We start from the raw sequence: 22,720 nt of genomic DNA on the forward strand, positions 1-22,720 counted from the left end.
ACACGGAATGCATTTACGGTGTGGGAGTCTTATCATCCAGAATCAAAGCATTCTTCAAAACAAATGAGAGAATCAGAATGAATGTTATCAAGTGTTATGCACTTACCAATGATAGCAACGAAGACGGTAAAGATCAGTCTTACGAAGCTGCAGTCGGTCGTGGAGAAGTGCCCGGGAAAATGACACGACTATCCTGGTAGTAGACCTAAACTCCGAATTCGGAATTGACAACATCGATTAGGAAGATATGAAACAACATGGAGAAAGAAACGAGAATGGCGAGATTGTCAAATTCATGTGCCGTCAATAAAATGTCTATTAGTGGCATGATATTTCCCCACAGCATACATAAAGCTACATAGGTCTCACGTTACAAAGAAACGGATCGATTGTATTTGAATCAATAAAAAATCTTAAGGTTCATGAAAGGCAAAGACACTATGGGATAACAGGAATGATATTGCTTAAGATCACCACGTGATGATGCACAAGCTGAACGCTCAGTTAAAGAACTGGATAACTTGGTAAATAGTATTACAAACGTTCAATACAGACTTCGAGATACTGACAAACTTATCTAATTCAAGATCGCTCTCAGTAATAAGTTTCGAGCTCTACAAGATCTACTAAAAGAGAGAACTATTATGGAGGACAAATGGAGACACATGAAGAAAACATTAGCTTCAATAGGGCTGGTTAGGCTGGGTCTCATGAAACACAATCATACAGAATGAATCTATTGAAACCCTGGGCAGAATTCAAGAAAGGAAGAACAAGACAGCAGTTAACAATAGTCAAACAAGAGTAGTGAAAGTCAAGGTGCAAACCAAATACACAGAAGCAAACAAGTGAATGAAGAGAAGCATTAGAGCCCGTAAGTAGAAATACGTGTAAGACCTAGCAATGACGGATGAAAAGTTTGCAAGAGAAGTAAATATGAAACAACAAAGAAACTAGCAGGGAAATACAGTAAACTGGGGCGACCAGTCAAGGAAAAAAGCAAGCCAATCACTGAGATTCAAGAACAGAGGAACAGGTGAGTAGAACACTTTGAATATCTCCAGGATGGCCCAAATCTATTGGACATTGAAGTAGCACATACAGACTTACCATGCCTGCTACTCTACCAACGATCGAAGAAATCAGTATGGCCAATCAGGAAAAGATGCTCGATGGTGATAGGAAATATATATATAGGAAATCAAACTGTATTATGAGACAAGCCCTAACTGGGGATCTTGAAGACAAGAGTAAATGAGGCAGATCAAAGAACACATCACGCCGAGAATCAAAAGCAGACATAAAGTGAATGGAATAGCACTTGGAAACAAATGGAAGGAGAGCCTAGAACAGAGTTAGTTGGAGAATCCTGGCCAGTGGCCTATGTTCTATGAGAGGTAAAAGGAGTAAGTACGTGGATAATTCTAAACGTCTATCAGTGTACATTTATGTCTCTGAATAGACTTTGGATTATCTCAAAGGATTAGTTCACTGACCTATATATGCGAGACAGTTGATGTGATTCTAATACACATCACTCAATGTATATTCTTAGTTCATTCAGTCATTGTATTGCTTGGATGTCTGTCTGATTATACAAATAAAAATTTTCATCTAGTTAAAACAATTTGGATCATTGAGGATAATAATACCAATAGGACAGTTATGAACGTTCAGATCCAGTTGTTTGGTTGGTTCACTTAGAGTTCCTCGAATAATATCGGGAGATGTTTGAGATTTTTAAAAATGGAGGTATTTCATTATTGAACAGGATAGCCCAGGATTGGATAAGACGCTAATACGTGAATAAAGAGATAAACTTAAATACAAAAGATTGAACAATGAGTTGATAATTAATGAAAATCACCAGAATAACAGGTAACAAAAATAAAAATGTAGATAATTTATTTTGTAGAAATGTGTAAAAAAACAAGTTACGAATATACGATTACCGGGTTTGTTAATCAAATGATAAAAAGTCGATAAGAACAACAGTGGGAAACAATTACATGTAAATCTTATTAAATTGGTGTGGGAGATATTTCAAATGAGGGAAAGTTTAAAGGTCGACGGCGGCGGGAAGAGTGTTGAATATTCACTTCAGTATCAGTCGTATTTGTAACCGGAACATTCTCCTTTCCCTTGTCATGTTGTTCTAGGTCAATATTCCAAAAACCATCTGGTGTTGATGGTGATGTTCGATTGACTGATTTTCCATGAGATTTTTTAGTAGGCTGCAGAAAATTATTTATAATGAATAAATGAGTTATGAGAGGATGGTAGAGAAAACATATTAAATTAGATAGTCTATCAAGTCGAAAAATTAGTCCAAAAGATAAAGACTATTCGAAATTAATCTGAACCAAATCGAATTGAGATCAGTTTTAGATGAAGAAATTAATCTAATTAATAACAGAATTTGAGTAATTAGATACACGTTTGTGATGTATTGACTTACATTTATTGTTGTAGCTACAAATATGCTATTCAACAAAGGAAACTGAAAATTAGTGGCGATTGCTAACCTGTAACGATACGATTAACATTTGTGTGTGACTAAACTGCTAAGTTACAGATCTATTTAGAGTTTGAAATGGATATATCTATCTTGAATGAGGCGAAGGTCTTAAAGACGAGTGGAATTTTTTAGTGAAATAAATAAATCGAGGATTGTTACTATATAACTATTTTATGTGCGAAAAACGATTATGATAGCTGCAGTCATTTTTATTCGCTATTGCAGAACAATTACTAGCCATCTACAAGAACTCGTGCTTACGTGACTGAAGAAAAAACAGTAGTTCAAGATAACACTTACAAGGTCATTTTATTAGATATTGTGATGAGTCACCTGCTTCGGTTTGAGCACCCGGGCAGTATCACAGCCCACACGCAAATCAAGTGACTTGTGTGGTGCATATGTATTCGTTGCCCCTTTGTACCAATATTTATGTGTTCAAACAAATAAATAAACACACATGTTGACTAATATCTATACGTAAGACAACGGAGATAATGCTAACAATATAATTGTTCAGTGGTACTTTAAGTAAAAAAATGATTAGGTTGGTAAGCATGTAGAAAACAGAAATGAATTGAAATCACTTTCTTCTATACAAAATAAATACTTTGTAAAAGTATCAAGTTTATCCATCGGTTTAACGAAACATGAACACGAGCTATTTATGAATGTTACACCAACTATTATTGAACCTACACTGAGATTAGTAACATTCTCTAACGATCATTACCAATTGATTACAGTAATTTTATATAAAGCAGTGACTCTATAAAAAAGGAATGAAGAAATTAGATATTGTTCCTAGGGAGATATATGATAATTTACTTCTGTCCACAATAATTTTTCTATACAAACAACATGCGATATCGTAATGCCCACTTTATATATATTTTCGATCGATTAAAGGATAAATTTAAACATTAATTAATGGACAAACTTAACTCTTCCTTGGACTCTTCTGGGGCTACTGCCGATCCCCAAGCCCGGATAAAGGAGGGGGGTTGGACATGGGGTTAGCGACTCCATCCCGTAGAAAACTAACTTGCTAAATAAACGCTAGCCAGAAAAAATTATTCAAACCACTTAAACTCTGCCCTGGGAGTCAGAAGGTCTTCATTTAGAAGAGTTATGACGCTCCATAGTGAAAGCCGAGTTCCTTCGGAAGCCACGAGGCTGGTGCCCCTTCTGACAACCAGAGAAACTATTTATTTAGGTACATGGAATGCTCGTACAACGTGGGAAACCGAGAGTTTTCCAAATCGCTGCAGAAATGAGGAGATACAACCTGGGGGTGCTTGGGATCAGTGTGACACGTTGGACGCAAGTTGGACAACAACGACTAGCTTCAGAGGAGCTTCTGTTATACTCTGGCTATGGAGAAGAAAATGCCCCACATACACAAGGATTTGCATTGATGCTATCAAAACAAGCACAAAATGCACTTATAGGATGGGAATTTATGAACTAAGGATCATCAAAGGCTCCTTCAAAACAAAGAAAGAGAGCATTTCAATGGACGTCATCCAATGCTATGCGCCTACCAACGACTACAATGCAGACGTTAAAGACAAATTCTACTATAGGCTGCAGTCAACCGTCGAGAAATGTCCAATCAAGGACTTGACCATTCTGATGGGAGACCTAAATGCCAAGGTTGGAATGGACAACATTGGATATGGAGACATCATGAGACGACACGGAATCAAAAAGGGTGAGATTTGCAAACCTGTGTGCCTTTAATAAGCTGGTCATAAGCCACACTATATTCCCACACAAACGCATACACAAAATCACATGGACTTCATCGGATCACACTACGCAAAACCAAATCGACCATATCTGCATCAACAAAAAGTTCAGGAGGACAATGGAGGATGTGAGGACTAAGAGAGGAGCTGGTATAGCATCAGATCATCACTTGCTGGTCGCCAAGATGAAATTGAAACTCAAGAAGCACCGGACAATGAGGCGGACAACAGCACAAAAGTCCAATACGGCCTTTCTTCGGGATACGGACAAACAACAAATTCAAGATAACCCTCAGCAATAAGTTCCAGGCCTTTCATGATCTACTCAATGGAAAGGGAACTACTATGGAGAGCAACTGGAAAGGAATAAAAGAAGCAATCACTTCGACATGTCATGAGCTTCGGGGCCACAAAAAGCATCACCGCAAAGAATGGATCACTGTTGATACACTGGATATGATTCAAGAAAGGAGGAACAAGAAGGCAGCAATCAATACCAGCCGAACAAGAGCAGAGAAAGTCAAGGCACAAGCTGAATACAGGTGAAGAGGAGCATCAGAACTGACAAACGTAAATATGTGGAAGATTTAGCAATGGTGGCAGAAAAGGCTGCAAGAGAAGGAAACATGAGAGAATTGTATGACACGACAAAGAAACTCTCTGGAAATCGCCGCAAACCAGAACGACCAGTGAAAAGCAAGGAAGGCGAGGTAATCACTAACATTGAAGAACAACGAAACAGGTGAGTAGAACACTTCAAAGAACTCTTGAATCGACCAGCCCCACTGAACCCACCCAATATCGAAGCAGCACACACGGACCTCCCAAACAATGTTGGCCCACCAACAATTGAAATCAGCATGGCCATCAGACAAATCAAGAGTGGCAAATCAGCAGGACCAGACAACATCCCGGGAGAGGCACTGAAAGCAGATGTAGCGGTAACTGCAAGGATACTCTACATTCTCTTCAGCAAGATTTGGGATGAAGAACAAGTACCAACAGACTGGAAAGGACTTCTGATCAAAATACCACAGAAAGGCGATCTCAGCAAGTGTGATAACTACAGGGGCATCACCCTTCTCTCAATACCGGGAAAAGTCTCCAACAGGATATTGTTAAACAGAATGGACTCCATAGACACCCAACTTCGAGACCGACAGGCAGGATTCCGTAAGGATCGATCGTGTACAGACTAAATCGCAACACTACAAAGTATTGTGGAACAATCAATTAAAACGGAATTTATCACTCTACATCAACTTCATTGACTGAGAAAGCATTTGATAGCGTGGACAGGACAACACTATGGAAGCTTCTTTGACACTACGACGTACCTGAGAAGAAATTCACTATCATACGGAATTCCTATGATGGATTAAACTGCAAAATCGTGCATGGAGGACAAATGACAGACTCGTTCGAGGTAAATACCAGCGGCAGGCAAAGTTGCTTAATCTCGCTCTTTTTCTTTCTCCTGGTGATCGAATGGATCATGAAGACGTCAACATCTGAGGGGAAGTATGGGATACAGTGGACAGCTAGGATGCAGCTGGACGGTCTAGAATTCGCAGATGATCTGGCTCTTCTATCGCACACGCAACAACAAATGCAAGAGAAGACGACCAGTGTAGCAGCAGTAGGTCTCAACATACACAAAGGGGAAAGCAATATACAACACAGCATGCACCAATCCAATCACACTTGATGAAGATTTGAAAGATGTAAAAACCTTCACATATCTGGGCAGTATCATTGGTGAACACGGCGGATTTGATGCAGATGTGAAGGCGCGGATCGGCAAAGCAAGAGCAGCATATTTACAACTGAGGAACATCTGAAACTCAAAGCAACTGTCAACCAACACCAAGGTCAGGATTTTCAATACAAATGTCAAGACAGTTCTACTGTATGGGGCAAAAACCTGGAGAACTACGAAAGCCATCATCCAGAAAATACAGGTGTTTATTAACAGTTGTCTACGCAAAATACTTCAGACCCATTGGCCGGACACCATTAGCAACAACGTACTGTGGGAGAGAACAAACTAGATCCCAGCGGAGGAAGAAATCAGGAAGAAGCGCTGGGAGTGGATAGGATACACATTGAGGAAAGCACCCAACTGCGTCACAAGACAAGCCCCCACATGGAATCCTCAAGGCCAAGAGAAAAGAGAAAGACCAAAAGACATATTACGCCGGGAAATGGAGATAGACATGAGAAGAATGAACAACAATTGGATCGAACTAGAAAGGTAGGCCCAGGACATAGTAGGTTGGAGAATGCTGGTCGGCGGCCTATGCTCCATTGGGAGTAACAGACGTAAGTAAGTAATGGACAAACTTAGCAACAATAAATAGATTAACTTACTAATTTTTAAGTTACGTCAATTAAATAGTTTAGAATTTAGTGTGACAATTTTATGTACAATACAAAAAGCCAAATTAAGATCGACTGGACAATTCAGAGTAATGTCTAAAACTTAAAAATATTTGGAAGATAAGTGTTTATCGATTTCTCTTAATGAATTGTTACGAACTATTGGCTTTTGGATCCATCTAAGCAAACGAATATCCAGAATGGTTTGTGTTATATCCGAGTGGAGATTAAATTACAGGTAACTCCCGAGGACTATTAATGGACTAATATTCTATAAATATTCTTATTGTATAATTATTCAACAATTACATTACGTATATTTATATTCCTCTTATTATAAGCTTTATTTTGACCTATAATTTATTATTATACGATTTACGGTTCTTAATCTATGCTCAGTCTATTATTCACTGTCCCCCTCGTGCACAGCCACTTTTTGGCTTATTTGTGTACACATGTTATTTTCTAATTTATGGTGCGTTGTGGTCTGTCTGGTTTATATATAAACCGAGTATGTTTGAAATAAACGATCTGCTCTGATTCGAAGCTGGTATTGTGTTCTGGACTCAAGTGGAAGGGCTCGGAGGACATAGGACCAGTAAGGACGCTAGACTGCCCGCACCGGTTGAACGTCATTGGTTGGCTTAGTGTAAAGATCCGTATAAGTCGTATCCGGATTGGTCGATAGGTCGCGTGGTAGCAAAACAAGACATCCAAGGTCATAACAGTTTGCGATATCCATTGTTTCTCTTTTATATCTTTGTTGTTCTTGAAAATGTTGGTCAACATTCAATCAAGCCGAAGTAATCACCAATTTATGTTGCAAAAAAAGATTATATATTGTTTATATATTATTTATGATTTAGTAATAATTCAGTTACCATTCAAAAAAACCGCTCTACGTAAAAGGATATATTTCTTAATTTAAAACGAGTATGGGAAAAAAAAGTACCTAACCTTAGCACGATGAGCACATTTTTTGTGACTACAAAGAGCAGGTTTATGTTTAAAGACTTGATCACAAAGGTCACACGGGTAAACGATATTCTCATCACTATTTTCTTGATCCACATCAGACTTTTCAGACGCATCGTTCGTATCAGTCTGATTAAGACACTACTTGTGTAAAAGAAAATATAACTCAATGGATAAAGATTTTACACTTATCATGATAATTATTTTATATTGACAAAGGCGAAATCTATTTACAGAAACCCCGCATTTACATGAATAAAGTCTCGTATTAGAAGAAAAATCATTTGAATCAATCTTTGGAATTGACATAATCTTAGCTACGTGTTAAAATAATACATAAAGTGTCAAAGTTGAGTATAGACTTGATAAACTGATCTGAATCACTATTAATTCCCAGGTGGAATGAACCATTGACAATCTTGAGAAAGTTGTTTTATGAATTTAATATCTCGTATTCTTATTTTTTCAACAGGAGAGAAGAAGGAAGTGAGTTATGAGATTTTAGTTACAATAGGAACAAGATACATGAAATAAATGATCTGAATAAACCGCGTGAAACAATAAAATAGTATTAGTTAAAATAAATGGGAAGTTTCAAATTTTTGTTCACCTTAACCACGGTCTGTCTAATGTAAACCTCACCTCAAAGCATAGGCTATAACACTACACCGTATAGGTCTACAGATATGACTATTCATTTTAGCTCCATGCCATTCTAGTCACTAGGGCAGTGATGATACAAAAAACTTAGAGGTACAATTGTGTATAAGGAGATAGGAAAATATTTACACCCCCTTTTTCACCTATGAAACTATGCATATTGGAGTAAGCAGTTGATAAGCATGAGGAAAACGGGAAAATATGGAGGACCATTAATCAAAAAAGCCTTTCTATGTAATCATCCTAGCCACCTTCCGCAAAATTTCATTATGTATCGGTCATAAAGATATATCAGCTACATTTGCCTACAGGAATGATTATATTACGTTTAATTTTATTAAAAGGTGTTGAAATGAATACTCGATTAGGATGATATCGCTTTAATATGTATGTTTATCGTATAAACCAGTTTTGAACAGCTGAGTTTTTAAAAGAATATAATTCAAAATATTACTTCTGCGATAAGAACTCTTTAAAAAAGAACAATTACTTAGTCAAGCCATTTTAAAAAATATGCCTGAAGTGTATGTAATTCATGTTGTGAAGTTCCTAACAAACAACAATGAACCATCAACGAAAATCGTTGGAGGCAATCCATTAAGGTTTGAAGACCCGTCAAACTGGAAGCTTACAGTGAACTTACTGATTTCAAACAAATATAAGATAAACAAAGATTTGTAGCTTAGGTGGATGATTTTGGTGGAGTTTTGTTCTCCGAGCTGGATGGTTTGGTCGTGGAGCTTTTGTCGTTATTCTGAATGACATCATCGTGATGGACGAGGCTACTGTATAATTACAATTATTTGAGACAGTGAGCGAACAATACGGAGTAATGAACTGTATTGGTCTACCTGTCCATATGTTTGATAACAACTTTCTATATTTTTAGTTTATAGCTTATTCATCTTTCTGAGTTGCTAAAAATATGAATAAATGCATTAATATACCCGTATGTACTATCTGATAAATCCATTGAACACTCAGACCAATAGACAATATATACAAACAATACATTCAATGTTACATCAGAGTAATGACTGATGGAGTAATTTACATTGTGGACTAACTTGAGCTAAACAACTAAAGAAAATCAGGAAGCACTGGATATTCATCTCGTCCTTAGAAATCACTTCTCAGGAGTACGTATCCCCAACTCTTCCCGGAATTAAGCTTAGAAACTTTAGTAATAGCTAAGACCTTCTACAACTTCAAAAACTATCTAGAGTATTGCTTTTGGTAAAAATCACGGAAACGTACCATTACACCAACGCTATTTGCAACAGAAAGTGGTTTTTTTGCAACCAAAGTTGTACGTTGTGGAGGAAGTGGAAACTTGAAGTTTGACTCATCACGGGTCGGTGAACCACCAATAGATGGGAAGTGAGATTTCGCTTTATTACGTTTGTGCTTTGTTGATGCATCTAGGATGACGAAAGGCAAATATGGATAAAAACACAAATGAGAGTTGCAGGGTTTTGTAACTTTCATAACGAGATCTTAAAACGTGGTTATCCAACAGTTCTGGCGTTTCTGAAACCCTCAGCATGTGAGACGCGTGTGGTACTGTAGCGTAGCTTTCTGTGTTTCACATTGTCTCAGTAATTATATCATGAATAGTCTGGACTAAACATCTTACGAAAGTATGGAGTTTATTTAGCTTATTCATCCGTATGAAGCATAAGCAATTTACTGCTTATTTTCAACTGAAGTAGAAGACATACTCCTATATATATATATATATATATATATATATATATATATATATATATATATATATAGAAACATTTATAAGTTCCTACAAACCAATTTGACCATAGGAAAAATTAGCTTACTACTTGAGATACATATTAATGTATGGTCACTGAAAATTTTATCGTTTTGATATTGAGTAAAATGATATACGATCACCATATTCCTAATAGTGATGGAATTTACTTTACTTTTAACTTTCGACACGATCTATGGGAGAAATAGTGATTACTAGTCCTAGTGTTGTTATTTTATCTAAATAACTAGTTCATTTAAGTGAACGACCTGCAAAACTAGGATCGTTCAATTGCTTATGATAATCATAATTATTTTTTGAATTAATAAATCGTACATAAGCATGTAATTTTATTAGATAGAAATCTATTCTGGTTAACGATCTCTTGAATATCAATCCATTATTGGAACACACACAAAACACCAGAAATTTATACATTCTAATAGTAATAACACAAACTATTAAGAATATTTGTACTATTCTTTAAATTATATATGACGAATTTGTATTTTACGTAAGTATCCAGTCAAAGTGATTTTCTAATCTGACGTTTGTAAAGGAATACATTTACGGAAAATTTATCAGATTAATTTCATCAACACAAAAATGGGCAACGTTTCCATAAAACGATTGTGACGAGAACAGTTATGATGTAAAACCTATTCTAATGCTTTCGGTGTTAATCTGCAAGGTAATTTATGCTGCCTATGACAAGTCTTACGTTGCATGACAAGCGGAAAACCCCGAACTAATCAGTTCCACATGTTTTGCAATATGGTTGTCAAGTAATTGTTGATAATTTCTTCGGAAGTCTTGCTGTTTTAATATATTACTGTTTATAGTATTCAGTATGTATGAGTAAGAAATATATCGCAAACATGCATCTTTATACTGTCTACTTGGTGTGTGAATTGAAGCTAGATTCAGGGAAGAAATCAAGTGATATTTCCCGACGATAAGTGAAGCACATTATGAAAGATCCTTAAATATTAAGTTCCAGGTAAAGCTAATGAAATTGAAATCACTATTGAGATATTCACAAGTAACATCTAGGGTATGGTTTATGGGTAAACTAACTCATCATTATGTTAGAAATAATTATTACAATGAAGTATTTGGATATTTATTAAGTCAGTGAATGTTAAATTATAAGTATTTGAACTTCAAAATGAAACAAACTACCGCTAGTAATGGATTTTGGTGTTAAATGAACTGATGTTTCGGATTCGAGAAAACCAGAAGGCAGACTTATGTCATCACCAGTATCATCAGATTTCTGTTTTTCTTGCTTGTTTTCTTTACTGGAAAATGTACGATGAAAGTAACGACAAGATGGTCGATGTGTACGTTTTGGTCGATGACAGACAACCTGAACCTGGTCAGGGCCGTTCGCTGATATTAACTTGTTAGGGTTTCTAATACCTGGAATAAATTCTGCGCCAATAGGTCCCGTCCGGTTAGTACTTGGAGACTCTAACCTAATGTTGAAGAATTAACATTCAAAGGGATTTCAGCATTAAATTTGAAAGAATAACAGAATAAATAACTTGATTAGAATAATTAATATTCTTCTTGTTAAACTGAGACAGTCTTGTCGTAACAGTTAAAGGCATTGCCTAGATACTTAAGCTAAATAGAAAAATACATCTGATCCCATGATATGTAAGGTGATTTGATAGTCTAAGCAGACTTTGCTAAGTAATGCATATTACTTTTATGATGCGAAATCAAACACAACATTGACATATTACTTCGAAAACTTGTAATTCAAGTAAGTTTTGTAAAATCCATCATAACGTAGGACTTATGGTTACCATTTTTTAAATGAAGATCCGCGTTCAGTAGAAAAAATAAGAAATCCATTTACAATAAAAACCATGGAACAAAATCTGCTTAATTTTTATCAACTGTTGGTAAGGTGAATTGAAATTATTCATTTACAAGATTCTTAAAAGGAATACAAAGGATAATTAAAAACACCACTTGTTACAAGAATTCAGGTAAACATTCCACATTATTTGTCTTGGTAGCACATTGGTAATAATAAATATAACAGTTAGAAAGTTAGGCAATAGGAACAATCCACTTATTACTACCATTACTTACAGCTGTGAACTTTTTGCTTCATAACTCTATATTACTTACGAGTATTCAATAGTTGTTTTTCTCTAGGTACCTCATTAGTTAAACTAATTATCAACTCTGTTTACTCTCTTATTAGTTGAAATATACTTTGCTTGAATAGCCATTCCAAACTATCTATTGCTTACGTTTGACTGCTTTGTGGTAGGTTACTGTTGTCTTATAACTTTGGATGTAAGCTTAACTTGAACTCACCATAGTTTGTTGTAGAACTACATATTACTTATATTTTATACATTAATATTTCCAGGAAGACAAGACGGTCTTTGGACTCAAATTGATAGTGGGTGAGTTATTTAAGTGAATATGACAATAATAGCTAAACATTACTATGAATAAAATAGCTGTAAGCAGTATGATACATACATGTTCCCTTCATTATTTGCACCTGACATATCCAACATAGAAGAATCCCTGCAAGTAGCATCGTAATCAGCCAGATCGTTGTGATTAATTGCATTTTTTACTGCTAAGGAAGCATCATAAATTTGTGATGGTGGGCTAAGGGAACCGACAGGGAAAACGCTGTTAGTTAGTGTTGTAGATTCGCTTTTGGATACTTCGTCTTCACATTGACTCTCATCAGGTGCTCCAGAAGGGGATTTGCGAACACCTGTAACAGGAAAATTTTTTGACCATAGTTAAAAAACTTATTTGTAGTAAAAAGAATCACAAAGATTAAGACGCGGCGAACTCCTTTATTACGAAAGCAAGTGATTTAAGGTGTTGAAATTTAAACTTACCAAGCAAATCTAAATAAAACGATCAGGATGCTAGCTTTTTTTCAAAACCACCCAATATTTGCATTTCCGAAGTGAAACAAGAATATTTAACTGAAGTGCTTATTGCGTCAACCGCGAAATGCAAAAGTCACCCTCTTTGGAGTTTAACCACTTTGAAATAGAAAAAGTTGATCTAAAGAATAGCAAAACAACTAGAATAGTTTTCTAGGCAATCTGTGAGTCACTGCATTCAAACCCTCTTTATTCATTGAACGATAGTGACTTAAATCGTAGGAACAATCTCCATGAACTATGCTGACTGATATTACGCACACCAACGAATTGCATTACTCCACGGAACGTTTAGATAGAACAGTTTCCACCACAGGCGAGCTGCTGTATAAGTCCATCGACGTCTTGGACGATGGGCAGAACTATTGAGACGCTACAAATCACCGGGCCCAGGTGACGTACCTATGGCCCTTTTTAGAGATGGTGGTGACTTTCTGACTAAGGAACTGACGACGTTGTTTACAAAGGTTTGGGAGCTAGAAAGTGTACCAACGTCATGGAATGAGTCGATAGTTGTCCCTATCTTTGAAAACGGTTCATGTCGTTCCTGTAACAACTATCGGGGGATCCTGACCGTTGTTGCTACCTTGACGTGGTGGTCGGGCTTGCCTATCGTGATGAAGCAACCGAGCTATACTGGCTGGAACAACCGTTCCTCAAGGTCCTACCATGTCAGACAGGTCGGTTGAAGAGCGGTAAGACTAAAAGCAACAAACCAAAGGTCCGAAGGCGAAGTCGTACTGCTGACTGTACAGAGGTGTGACAGCAATAAGGTGTTTCCTTCAGACAACCAGCATGACAGCGATGCTGCCTTCCCACAAGGAGGGGTGGGGTTAGAAAAGGTCGACCCTGAAAATGCACACCTCACCTTTCCTCACGGATTTCCGTCTCCGGCGGTAAGGCCCTTTGATGAACGGAGCTAACAAGTCAAAAACCTCCCACGAAAAGGCCGTGCGCGACCGGCCTCAAGCAGTTGTCCCTTGGGCACTGCGGTCACGCTCTCAGGTCACTGAGACCACCTCTAATCCAATTTCCTTTTCAGGTACCTCCAGAAGAACCCTTCCTCGGTGTGGGCAACCCGGAAGTGATTCTAACAACATCCGAGACCACTGTATTCATAATCAACCTCCCTCTTCAATTCCTATTATTCCTCCTACATCGACTTTCAACTCTAAACTTCCTCTTTCGGCTTCCCCCTCAAGTGTCACCATACCCAACGATTCTAGTGCTCAAAACTCTGTCCCAGGTCTACTGAAACCTCGCTCCAAACTACACATTGGAGTCTTCAACGTACGCACCCTATGTCAAATCGGTCAGCAGGCTTCCTTGGCTAGAACCCTAGAATCTCGTACCATTGGTGTGTGCTGTGTCTCCGAAACACGCATACAGGATCCTAGTGTGGTCGTCCACTTGACCTCACCTCGGCAAAACGGAGAGCCAACGAGATACACCCTCCGTGTATCTGGTGACCCGATGGCCAGTTCTCGTGGACTGGCAGGTGTAGGCATAGCACTAAGCATGAGGGCGGAACAAGCACTGTTAAAGTGGATCCCCGTCAACAGTCGTCTATGTGCTGTTCGGCTAAACGGCTCCGTAAAAACTCGGAAGGATAGGGACACACGTCGTTGCCTTTTCGTCGTTTCTGCCTACGCTCCCACTGACTGCAGCTCAGATGATGTGAAAGATGAATTTTACAGAAAGCTATCTGAACTTCTTCAGAAAGCTAAACGTTCAGACATAGTACTCATAGGGGGTGACTTTAATGCTCAGATAGGTAGCTTAAACCAAACAGAAAGACATTTAGGTGGATATTTTAGCATTCCGGCACAGCGAACAGATAATGGTGACCGTCTGCTGCAACTGTGCTCAGACAATCGCTTATTTTTAGCAAACACAAATTTTAAGCATAAGGAGAGACATCGTCTAACATGGCGACCCTCTACACCAAACCGACGATGGATTCAAATAGATCATACTGCCATCAGAGGGTCGGTAGAAGATTGCCGCTCATTCTGGAGTACCTGCTTGGACTCCGACCAAGCCCTAATACGGGCACGCATCTTCTTGCGCCTCACTGGACGCAAAATAGCCACAGTAAAAAGACCCATTAGAACCGAACTGAGTGGCGAGGAAACCAAAAGTAGGTTCCAGGAACAACTGAGGTCACAATGAGGTAGTTCTGAAAACGAGGTTGGCCCAGATGTTGCTTGGAAAGCCATACATACAGCTGTGGAAACAGCAGTGACATCTATCAATGATTTAAACCACAGAGTTACAAAGAACCAGTGGATTTCTTCAAAGTCTATCACACTGATGGATTCTCGCAAACTCGTCCCATCAGGTTCCGAACATGATGAAGAGCGACAACAAATCAGATCTAGGTTAAGAAAAAGTCTAAGAAACGACCGTGAGCAGTGGTGGGCAATGAAAGCAAAAGAGATGGAAGAGGCGGCGACTATAGGGAACACAAGACAGCTCTACAGACTAATAAAAGAAACTGGAATTAATAAGTGTAAGTGAGATTATATCGGAAAAAGACGATACTCTCATCTGCTCCCAGTCCAGACGTTTAGAACGATGGGCGGAGCATTTCAGAGAACAGTTCAACTGGCCTTCAGCTACTCTACAACTACCCTCCATTCCCAGACAGTGTGAATGGAACATTGAAGTAGGTCCCCCAACTCTTGCTGAAGTTCAAAAGGCTATAGTTAATCTGAAACGAGGAAGGGCAGCTGGTCCAGATGGACTGGCTCCAGAAGTCTTCAAGGATGGTAGTCCAATTTTAGCAATTAGGTTGACTAATATTTTACCTAAGATCTGGGAGTCAGACGTTATCCCATCTAACTGGTCACAATCACTCATCGTCCCAATATATAAGAAAGGGTCAAAATCATCCTGTGACAACCACAGAGGGATTAGTTTAACTAATATAATATCCAAAATACTAGCTTCGATAATTATCAGACGCCTAACTAAGACTCGCGAACTGCAAACACGAGAGAATCAAGCTGGCTTCAGACCTGGTCGTGGCTGCATCGACCACATATTCACCATTCGTCAGGTTCTAGAACACAGGCATACTTATCGGCGTCCGACAATGGTGGTCTTTCTTGACTTAAAAGCAGCATTTGACTCGGTAGACCGCGAGATTCTGTGGCAGTGTCTGTTATTGAAAGGCGTACCACAGAAGTACATAAACCTTGTGAAGGCTCCTTACTCGAACACTACTAGTCGAGTCAGAGCTTATGGCGAACTGTCATCTACTTTTGCAACCTCAAGTGGTGTCCGTCAAGGCTGTCCACTTTATCCATTTTTGTTTAACTTCATCATAGATCTACTGATGGAACGTCGACTGAGTCCTCGGGTATTGATCTCCATCCAGGAGGTCCACTTATCGACTTAGAATACGCAGATGACATAGTCCTGTTTGGTGAAGACGCTGACAAAATGCAGAGTCTTTTGGTAGCACTAAGCAACAATGCCAGAATGTTTGGAATGCGCTTCTCTCCCTCGAAATGCAAGTTGTTGCTTCAGGACTGGTCTGCGTCAACACCTGAACTAAGGATAGGGAGTGAAGTAGTCGAACGCGTTGGCAACTTCACTTATCTTGGAAGTCTGATCAGCCCTAACGGGTTGGTATCTGACGAAATCTCAGCACGGATTCGAAAAGCTCGTTTGGCTTTTGCCAACTTACGTCACCTGTGGCGAAGGCGAGATATCCGTCTATCAATAAAAGGACGAGTATACTGCGCAGCAGTCCGTTCTGTTTTACTTTGCGGCAGCGAAACATGGCCATTAAGAGTAGGAGACACTCGTAAGCTATTAGTATTTGACCACAGATGCCTTAGAAATATTGCTGGCATCTGCTGGGATCACTGGGTAAGTAATAGTGAGGTTAGGTGCAGGGTATTAGGGGATGATGGTAAATCAGTTGATGAGGTTATGAATCTTCATCGACTGAGATGGTTGGGCCACGTGTTACGTATGCCTGAACACCGACTACCACGACGTGCAATGCTCTCCGGTATTGGAGATGATTGGAAGGAAGTTAGGGGCGGCCAAACCAAAACGTGGCATCAGTGCTTGAAGACACTAACTTCTAGTCTGAGCCATGTTGGTAGATGCAGATTACTTGGTTGGGGTTCGCGTGACTTTCGTAACCAATGGTTGGAGACTCTTGGTGACATGGCTCAGAATCGATCACAATGGCGTCGGTGTATACACTCCCTGTCTTCCCTTAAACTAAGAGATTAAAATCACTTCATATCTTTCTTTCTAAGGACCAATTCTTTCTTCTTGTACTATATCTCTATATGCAATCTTTCTCTAATATATTACCACCTTTGACCTAACCACTTCTATGAATCCGGTGTTCATCTTGTTGTGCTAATGAGGTATGGCAACCTGGACCGATGCACATATGTGCCTGGTCCTACGTTGTAGCTGACTGACTGACTGATCGGGGGATAGGTCTACTTTCGATTGCATCCAAACTATTGTCTTCCGTCAGGTTGGTTTTCGTTCTGGTCGAGGATGTATTGATCATATATTCACCCTCCGCCAAATGTTAGAACACCACCATACTTATCAAAGGCCAACAATCGTAGTGTTTCTTGACATTAGGGCTGCCTTCGATTCGTTGGATAAAACTATTCTCTGGGATTGTCTATAGAAGAAGGGTGTGCCTGAGAAGTTTATTAACATCCTAAAAGCCCTATATACAAACACCTCAGGCAGAGCGAGGGCATACAACCACCTCTCTCCATTGTTCCATTCGAGCAGTGAGGTTAGGCAGGGTTGCCCAATCTCACCATTCCTCTTCAACTTTGCCATCGATGACGTTCTGGAAACAGCTCTGATGGATGTAAGTACTGGCGGTGTGGATCTGTTGCCTGGAGAAAGACTTCTTGACCTTGAGTATGCGGATGATATTGTCTTACTGTGCGATAACGCCCAAGCCATGCAATTTACACTTAATCAGTTGGCAATCAATGTCCGTAGGTACGGTATGTGCTTTGCACATTCGAAGTGCAAAGTACTTCTACAAGACGGGCAGGATTCTAATCATGTACTCACCCTGGATGCTGAGCAGATAGAAGTAGTCGAGAAGTTCCTGTATCTAGGTAGCTGCATGAGTGCTGGTGGTGGCGTGAGTGATGAGATCAATGCACGTATAGTGAAAGCCAGAGCAGCTTATGCCAATCTGGGCCACCTTTGGTGCCTTCGTGATGTTAGTCTGGCTGCAAAAGGTCGGATCTACAACGCGTCGATGAGAGCAGTTTTGCTCTATGCCTGTGAAACCTGGCCTCCGAGTTGAGGACGTTAGACGACTCTCTGTGTTCGATCACCGCTGTCTCCGAAGGATTGCTGACATCCAGTGGCAACACCATGTTAGGAATGCAGAGGTTCGGCATCGTGTGTTCGGGCACAGAGACGATAATGCAATTGGTGTCACCATCTTGAAACACTGACTTCGGTGGCTTGGACATGTTCTCCGAATGTCGTCCCAGAGAATTCCACGTCGTGCACTATTTGCCGACTCTGGGACTGGTTGGAAAAAGCTGAGAGGTGGTCAGCGTATGACATGGTGTCGGGGTATGAAAGAGAGCTGCCAAGGGTTGGCTTCTGTTGGTCCCTCACGACTCTCTGGCTGGGGTCTGGGAGATGGTGCGACACAGTGGCTAGAGACGTTATCAGATATGGCTCAGAATAGAAGTCAGTGGCGATCCTGCTGTAACCTTCTTTTACTTTCTTCGTAAAAAGTGGTTGTATCTTCCTAACTGAAAGATTTCTTGTGATTGTACCTTTCCGTTCCCCCCATTACTACTATTAGTATTATTACACTACCTTACACTAATCTGTTCGTTATTGCTTTTTTTCTCTTCGAATTCTGATTGTTTTGTGTGGCGCATATATATTTGATGCCCTCTTGTACCAATATTTGTGGTCAAATAAATAAATAAATAACTCCACGGAACTACTGTCTGTAAACACAAGGTACGAGGCAGAGGTCTACTCACCGATGATTGTGGTTAAAGATATTAACATAATTCAATCCATTTAATTGCAATAATCCAGACAAACTAATTCTCTTTTTATAAGTCTTGAATCGCTTAAGTTATAGCTTCTGGTCTCATTCATTTCACTTGAATAACGTTCCTTATACTTAGTTTTTTATGGTAATTAACACCATTGATTTAACTCGTTATCTGTGATCATGCTTATTTGTTAATCCGAAATGTGATAACTTGGAGATGAACATTCTTTTATACAGTATACAAGTCCATAAACACGTTTTCCTCATACAAATAATAGGAGTGGGTGTCTTACACAGACAGCACACATTTATCCAAACCAAGATCCTGGTACTGACACTAGGAACTTAATAGCCAACCTTTTGACACACTGAGTAGTGGAATTTAACAATTAGTACGATAGTTTTAGGTATTTGATGATGAAGCAATCAAATGAGATTTTGATATTTCTTGCTCAGTACAAATCTGGTAGGATTTATAGCACAAACTGGATTATTGACAAATTAGGACTGCTGACTTCTATCTCAAAAATCTGAATGTTTGTGACATTCTGAACGTTTAGAGGAAATAATTAAGATACTTACCTTTTGGTGTTATGTTGTTAATGTTTTCTACATCGGCGCTTTCAACATCGTTCGCCAGCATATATGGACGTTTTTTTATGGGCTGCTGAATATGACTATTTAAACTGGATTCCGACAAACCATCTGATATCGACGATGAAATCTTATAAAAATCGGACAAAATTTTTATGCACTATATATTTTAGATGGGTAACTTGGCAACAAGAGATATTTAGTATACAAGTGAGTAACAGATTAGCAAGGAAAGTATTTCAAAACAAAGCGTGAATCCAAATAGGGTATAAAATGGTAAGACGAAAACACTGTGGAGGTGCAGAAATAACATTACGATGTGGAACAATGGATTTGGCTGCCTACAAAGAAGCCTTAAGTAGAATGTTATTCAGAGAATCATCTGCTTTCATGATACCTTGATTTTACTCAAGTTTCGGGTGAATTTACGGGCATATTACTTGATCTTAAGACACATTACATGGTAGTGCATGTTTAAAATCCATTTTAACCTCCCAACAGACATACTTTGGATGTAACTAGAAACCCTATAGCATGAAATGGGAATGACTTCATGCAACATGTTTACATACAGCTTTGAGCCAGACTTTACGTGAAGGCTTGTGAGATTACTTGACAGTTTAAATTTAAGGGGAACTGAAACTGCAAGCTGTCGATTGAAAGGTAACCGTATCAAGCACTGAGTCATCGATCTATAGGAAGTGATTATACACATTAGTACGATGAATCGTATTAGGATCACAAATGGATTAATCGAGTGCATAACATAACAATTTGATAAAAATCGAGTAATGCATCGACAGTTGTTTTTATGGGTGTAAATCGCTATGTAAAGATAAGACTGCCAGAACACAGCCCATACAATCTCAAGTAGCTACAAATAATAACGACATAGCATGAGGAAGCGCAAAGAAATAGAAATAAAGATAGCAATGGTTGGGAAGAATTAAAAATATGAAGCTACAGAAGCAATCACAAACGAATAAAGTGGGAAAATGAAAAGTACGTCACAATGTGTCGATCAAGTCAAGACTCTGACAAAATGCAGAATCTTTTGATAGTCTTGAGCAAATATGCGTGTGCGAGACGCGTTTCTCCGCTTCTAAATGTTAAATGCTTCAAAACTAGTCTCCATCAACCCGTGAAGTAATGGTGAGTGGACTACTAAGGTGTAGTTACTCTATAAGCCTCGTCAAGTCCGATGGCTTGCTGTCTGGGGATGGGTCGGTACCGATTCAAAGCTCAGTTGGTTTTCAACGACTTTTGTTATTTGTGGAGAAAGCGAAGTGTTTGTTCATTAGTGTGTTTATTGAGTGACAGACCGCTCTATATTACTGCGTGGTTGTGATGTCTATCAAAGTAAAAGACATGCGCAGAGTTCCGGATTTCGAAGTACAAGAATTATGAGGATTTTGTAACGACCGAGTAGGTAATACTGCGGTTAAGCATAGGATTTTGGGTGAATACGTTAGTCCGACTGTTTACCGACTGAAGTAGTTTACTTGTGTTATACGTATGTTTAATGACTGTCTACCTTGAAGTATAGTCGCGGCTGGTGTGTAAGTATGCTAGAGCAAAGCTAGGGGTACCCGGGCGGATATACTAGGAGTTCAAGTTCGAGGGAAATCTAGGATTGTTGGTTAGTGTTGACCAACATGGCTCACAGTAGGTCATTTATCCAGACGCACTCACCCCTATTCTCTCTCTAAATATTGGGTTCTAGTATTCTTCTATACACATGTTACTTTTTTCTCGAACCGTAACGTCTTGTCAGTATTGATGCAATAACCGACTTTTCGTATATTTAGAGCTTTAATTTTGTCTCATCATTGTGATGTTGAATGGAAACTTGGTCTAAAGCACGTTAGTGCTAGGTTCGACAACGATTATGACTAGCTAACTGGTACTAAACCAAGCACCATGAATCAAAAGTCACCATTGAGATCGAAAATAGACCTGACGTAGTAAGCAATGAGTAACATACACAAAACACGTGGTAATTATTCTTATCAACCTGCTAAACCAGATAACTTACTGTCGTAAGCGGGCGTTTCTTGGTTGGGTTAAAGACAGTGTTTCTTACTGAAGTGTTTCTAGCTTGGATAGAATCTCCAGAGCAATTAGAACACACACCTCGCCCAGCCGAGAAGCTTTGCAATTGATGGCCTAGAAGTTTTTTCAACACTACCAAGTGAAGCTTACGTAACCCATATATTTCAATTTCTTTTCCTTTTATCATTTCCTCCATCTGCTGCAAAGTTCTGCGAAAAATCAGCTAAAATGATAGCCCTACCGAACGAGAGCTTTATTTTGTTCACGTAAGCGAGAAATCTCATTATTAAATTCTATAGAAACAAAAATGAACAATTAACTGTCAACGACTTACCGCTCTGAACACATAGGAACTGCCGTCGTATTTCTAGAGGAGATATGTTAATGAAGCATTTGCGACCTACTAGAAACAGAAGCGGAAATCTCTCTTGAGACTGACCGCCTCAGACTAACCAGGGAACTACTGAACGTATATTCTAGAGATAGAAGATTGTTCGAGTCCATCACTGTATCAAGCGCCTTGACAAATTACTCTCCACAACCGATCCTAACTAACAACATATCCCAACATGGAAGCGCTCCAATTCAATTCTCAATGTTAATACAGGATGTTTAGTAGCTAACCATAGCTCCTTATTTTAAAATACCCTTAGTCAAGTAGCCATAAGTACATCCATGAATAATGCTATTAGCATTAGGTATAGATGGAAATTTCATTCGTATCTGCTAAAATCGTGTATGCTAGTTGACTTGTCGACCATGCCAAAGGTAACCTCTTAATTAATGTAGCCTATTTTTTGGTGAACCAATGTAGGGTGTAGTTATTGATCGTCGATGAGAAAAAATCAATTATGAGGTTGTTAACTGTAACTGTGCTCATGCTTGCCTGAACCAAGTGGAGATACAAAGTACAAAATTCTGTATCACTATAAATCATCTTAGAAGTTTCCTCTAAATCAGCTGAGATAACGAAAAACAATGAGAACTTTTGATTTAATAGATCCAGCTTCATGTGAAACTTCAGGATATCCTGAAAAACTTTCTCAGGGGCTG

At 38.9% G+C, this 22,720-nt stretch overlaps 1 protein-coding gene across 2 annotated transcripts; it reads right to left on the reverse strand.

Annotated features, from left to right (window-relative positions):
* Nucleotides 1-700: 700 nt before the first annotated feature.
* On the reverse strand, nucleotides 701-22,262 carry MS3_00008621 (uncharacterized protein). Of its 2 annotated transcripts, none has more exons than XM_051216951.1 (11): nucleotides 22,072-22,262; nucleotides 22,002-22,034; nucleotides 21,909-21,960; nucleotides 21,818-21,876; nucleotides 21,651-21,781; nucleotides 19,604-19,745; nucleotides 12,557-12,803; nucleotides 11,231-11,526; nucleotides 9,541-9,704; nucleotides 1,653-2,234; nucleotides 701-1,614 (listed from the first exon to the last, which is right to left on the reverse strand). In XM_051216951.1, the coding sequence occupies exons 1-10, from the start codon at nucleotides 22,169-22,171 to the stop codon at nucleotides 2,022-2,024; spliced, it is 1,437 nt and encodes a 478-aa protein (XP_051073861.1). In that variant the 5' UTR covers nucleotides 22,172-22,262; the 3' UTR covers nucleotides 701-1,614; nucleotides 1,653-2,021. The 2 variants fall into 2 exon arrangements, with proteins under 2 accessions (XP_051073861.1, XP_051073860.1); XM_051216950.1 differs by adding an exon at nucleotides 7,606-7,764 and having other exon boundaries at nucleotides 701-2,234.
* Between the last annotated feature and the right edge of the window lie 458 nt (nucleotides 22,263-22,720).

Source organism: Schistosoma haematobium, chromosome 1, assembly GCF_000699445.3.
Source record: "Schistosoma haematobium chromosome 1, whole genome shotgun sequence".
Taxonomy (NCBI): Eukaryota; Metazoa; Platyhelminthes; class Trematoda; order Strigeidida; family Schistosomatidae; genus Schistosoma; species Schistosoma haematobium.

Coding starts and splice junctions, on each gene's coding strand:
- MS3_00008621 (XM_051216950.1), bottom strand. CDS start 22,171: ATGGACTCGAACAATCTTCTATCTCTAGAATATACGTTCAGTAGTTCC. Junction 12,804..19,603: donor TAACAACATAACACCAAAAG/GTAAGTATCTTA, acceptor TTCCTGTTACAG/GTGTTCGCAAATCCCCTTCT. Junction 2,235..7,605: donor AATGTGCTCATCGTGCTAAG/GTTAGGTACTTT, acceptor AATTTTCTGCAG/CCTACTAAAAAATCTCATGG.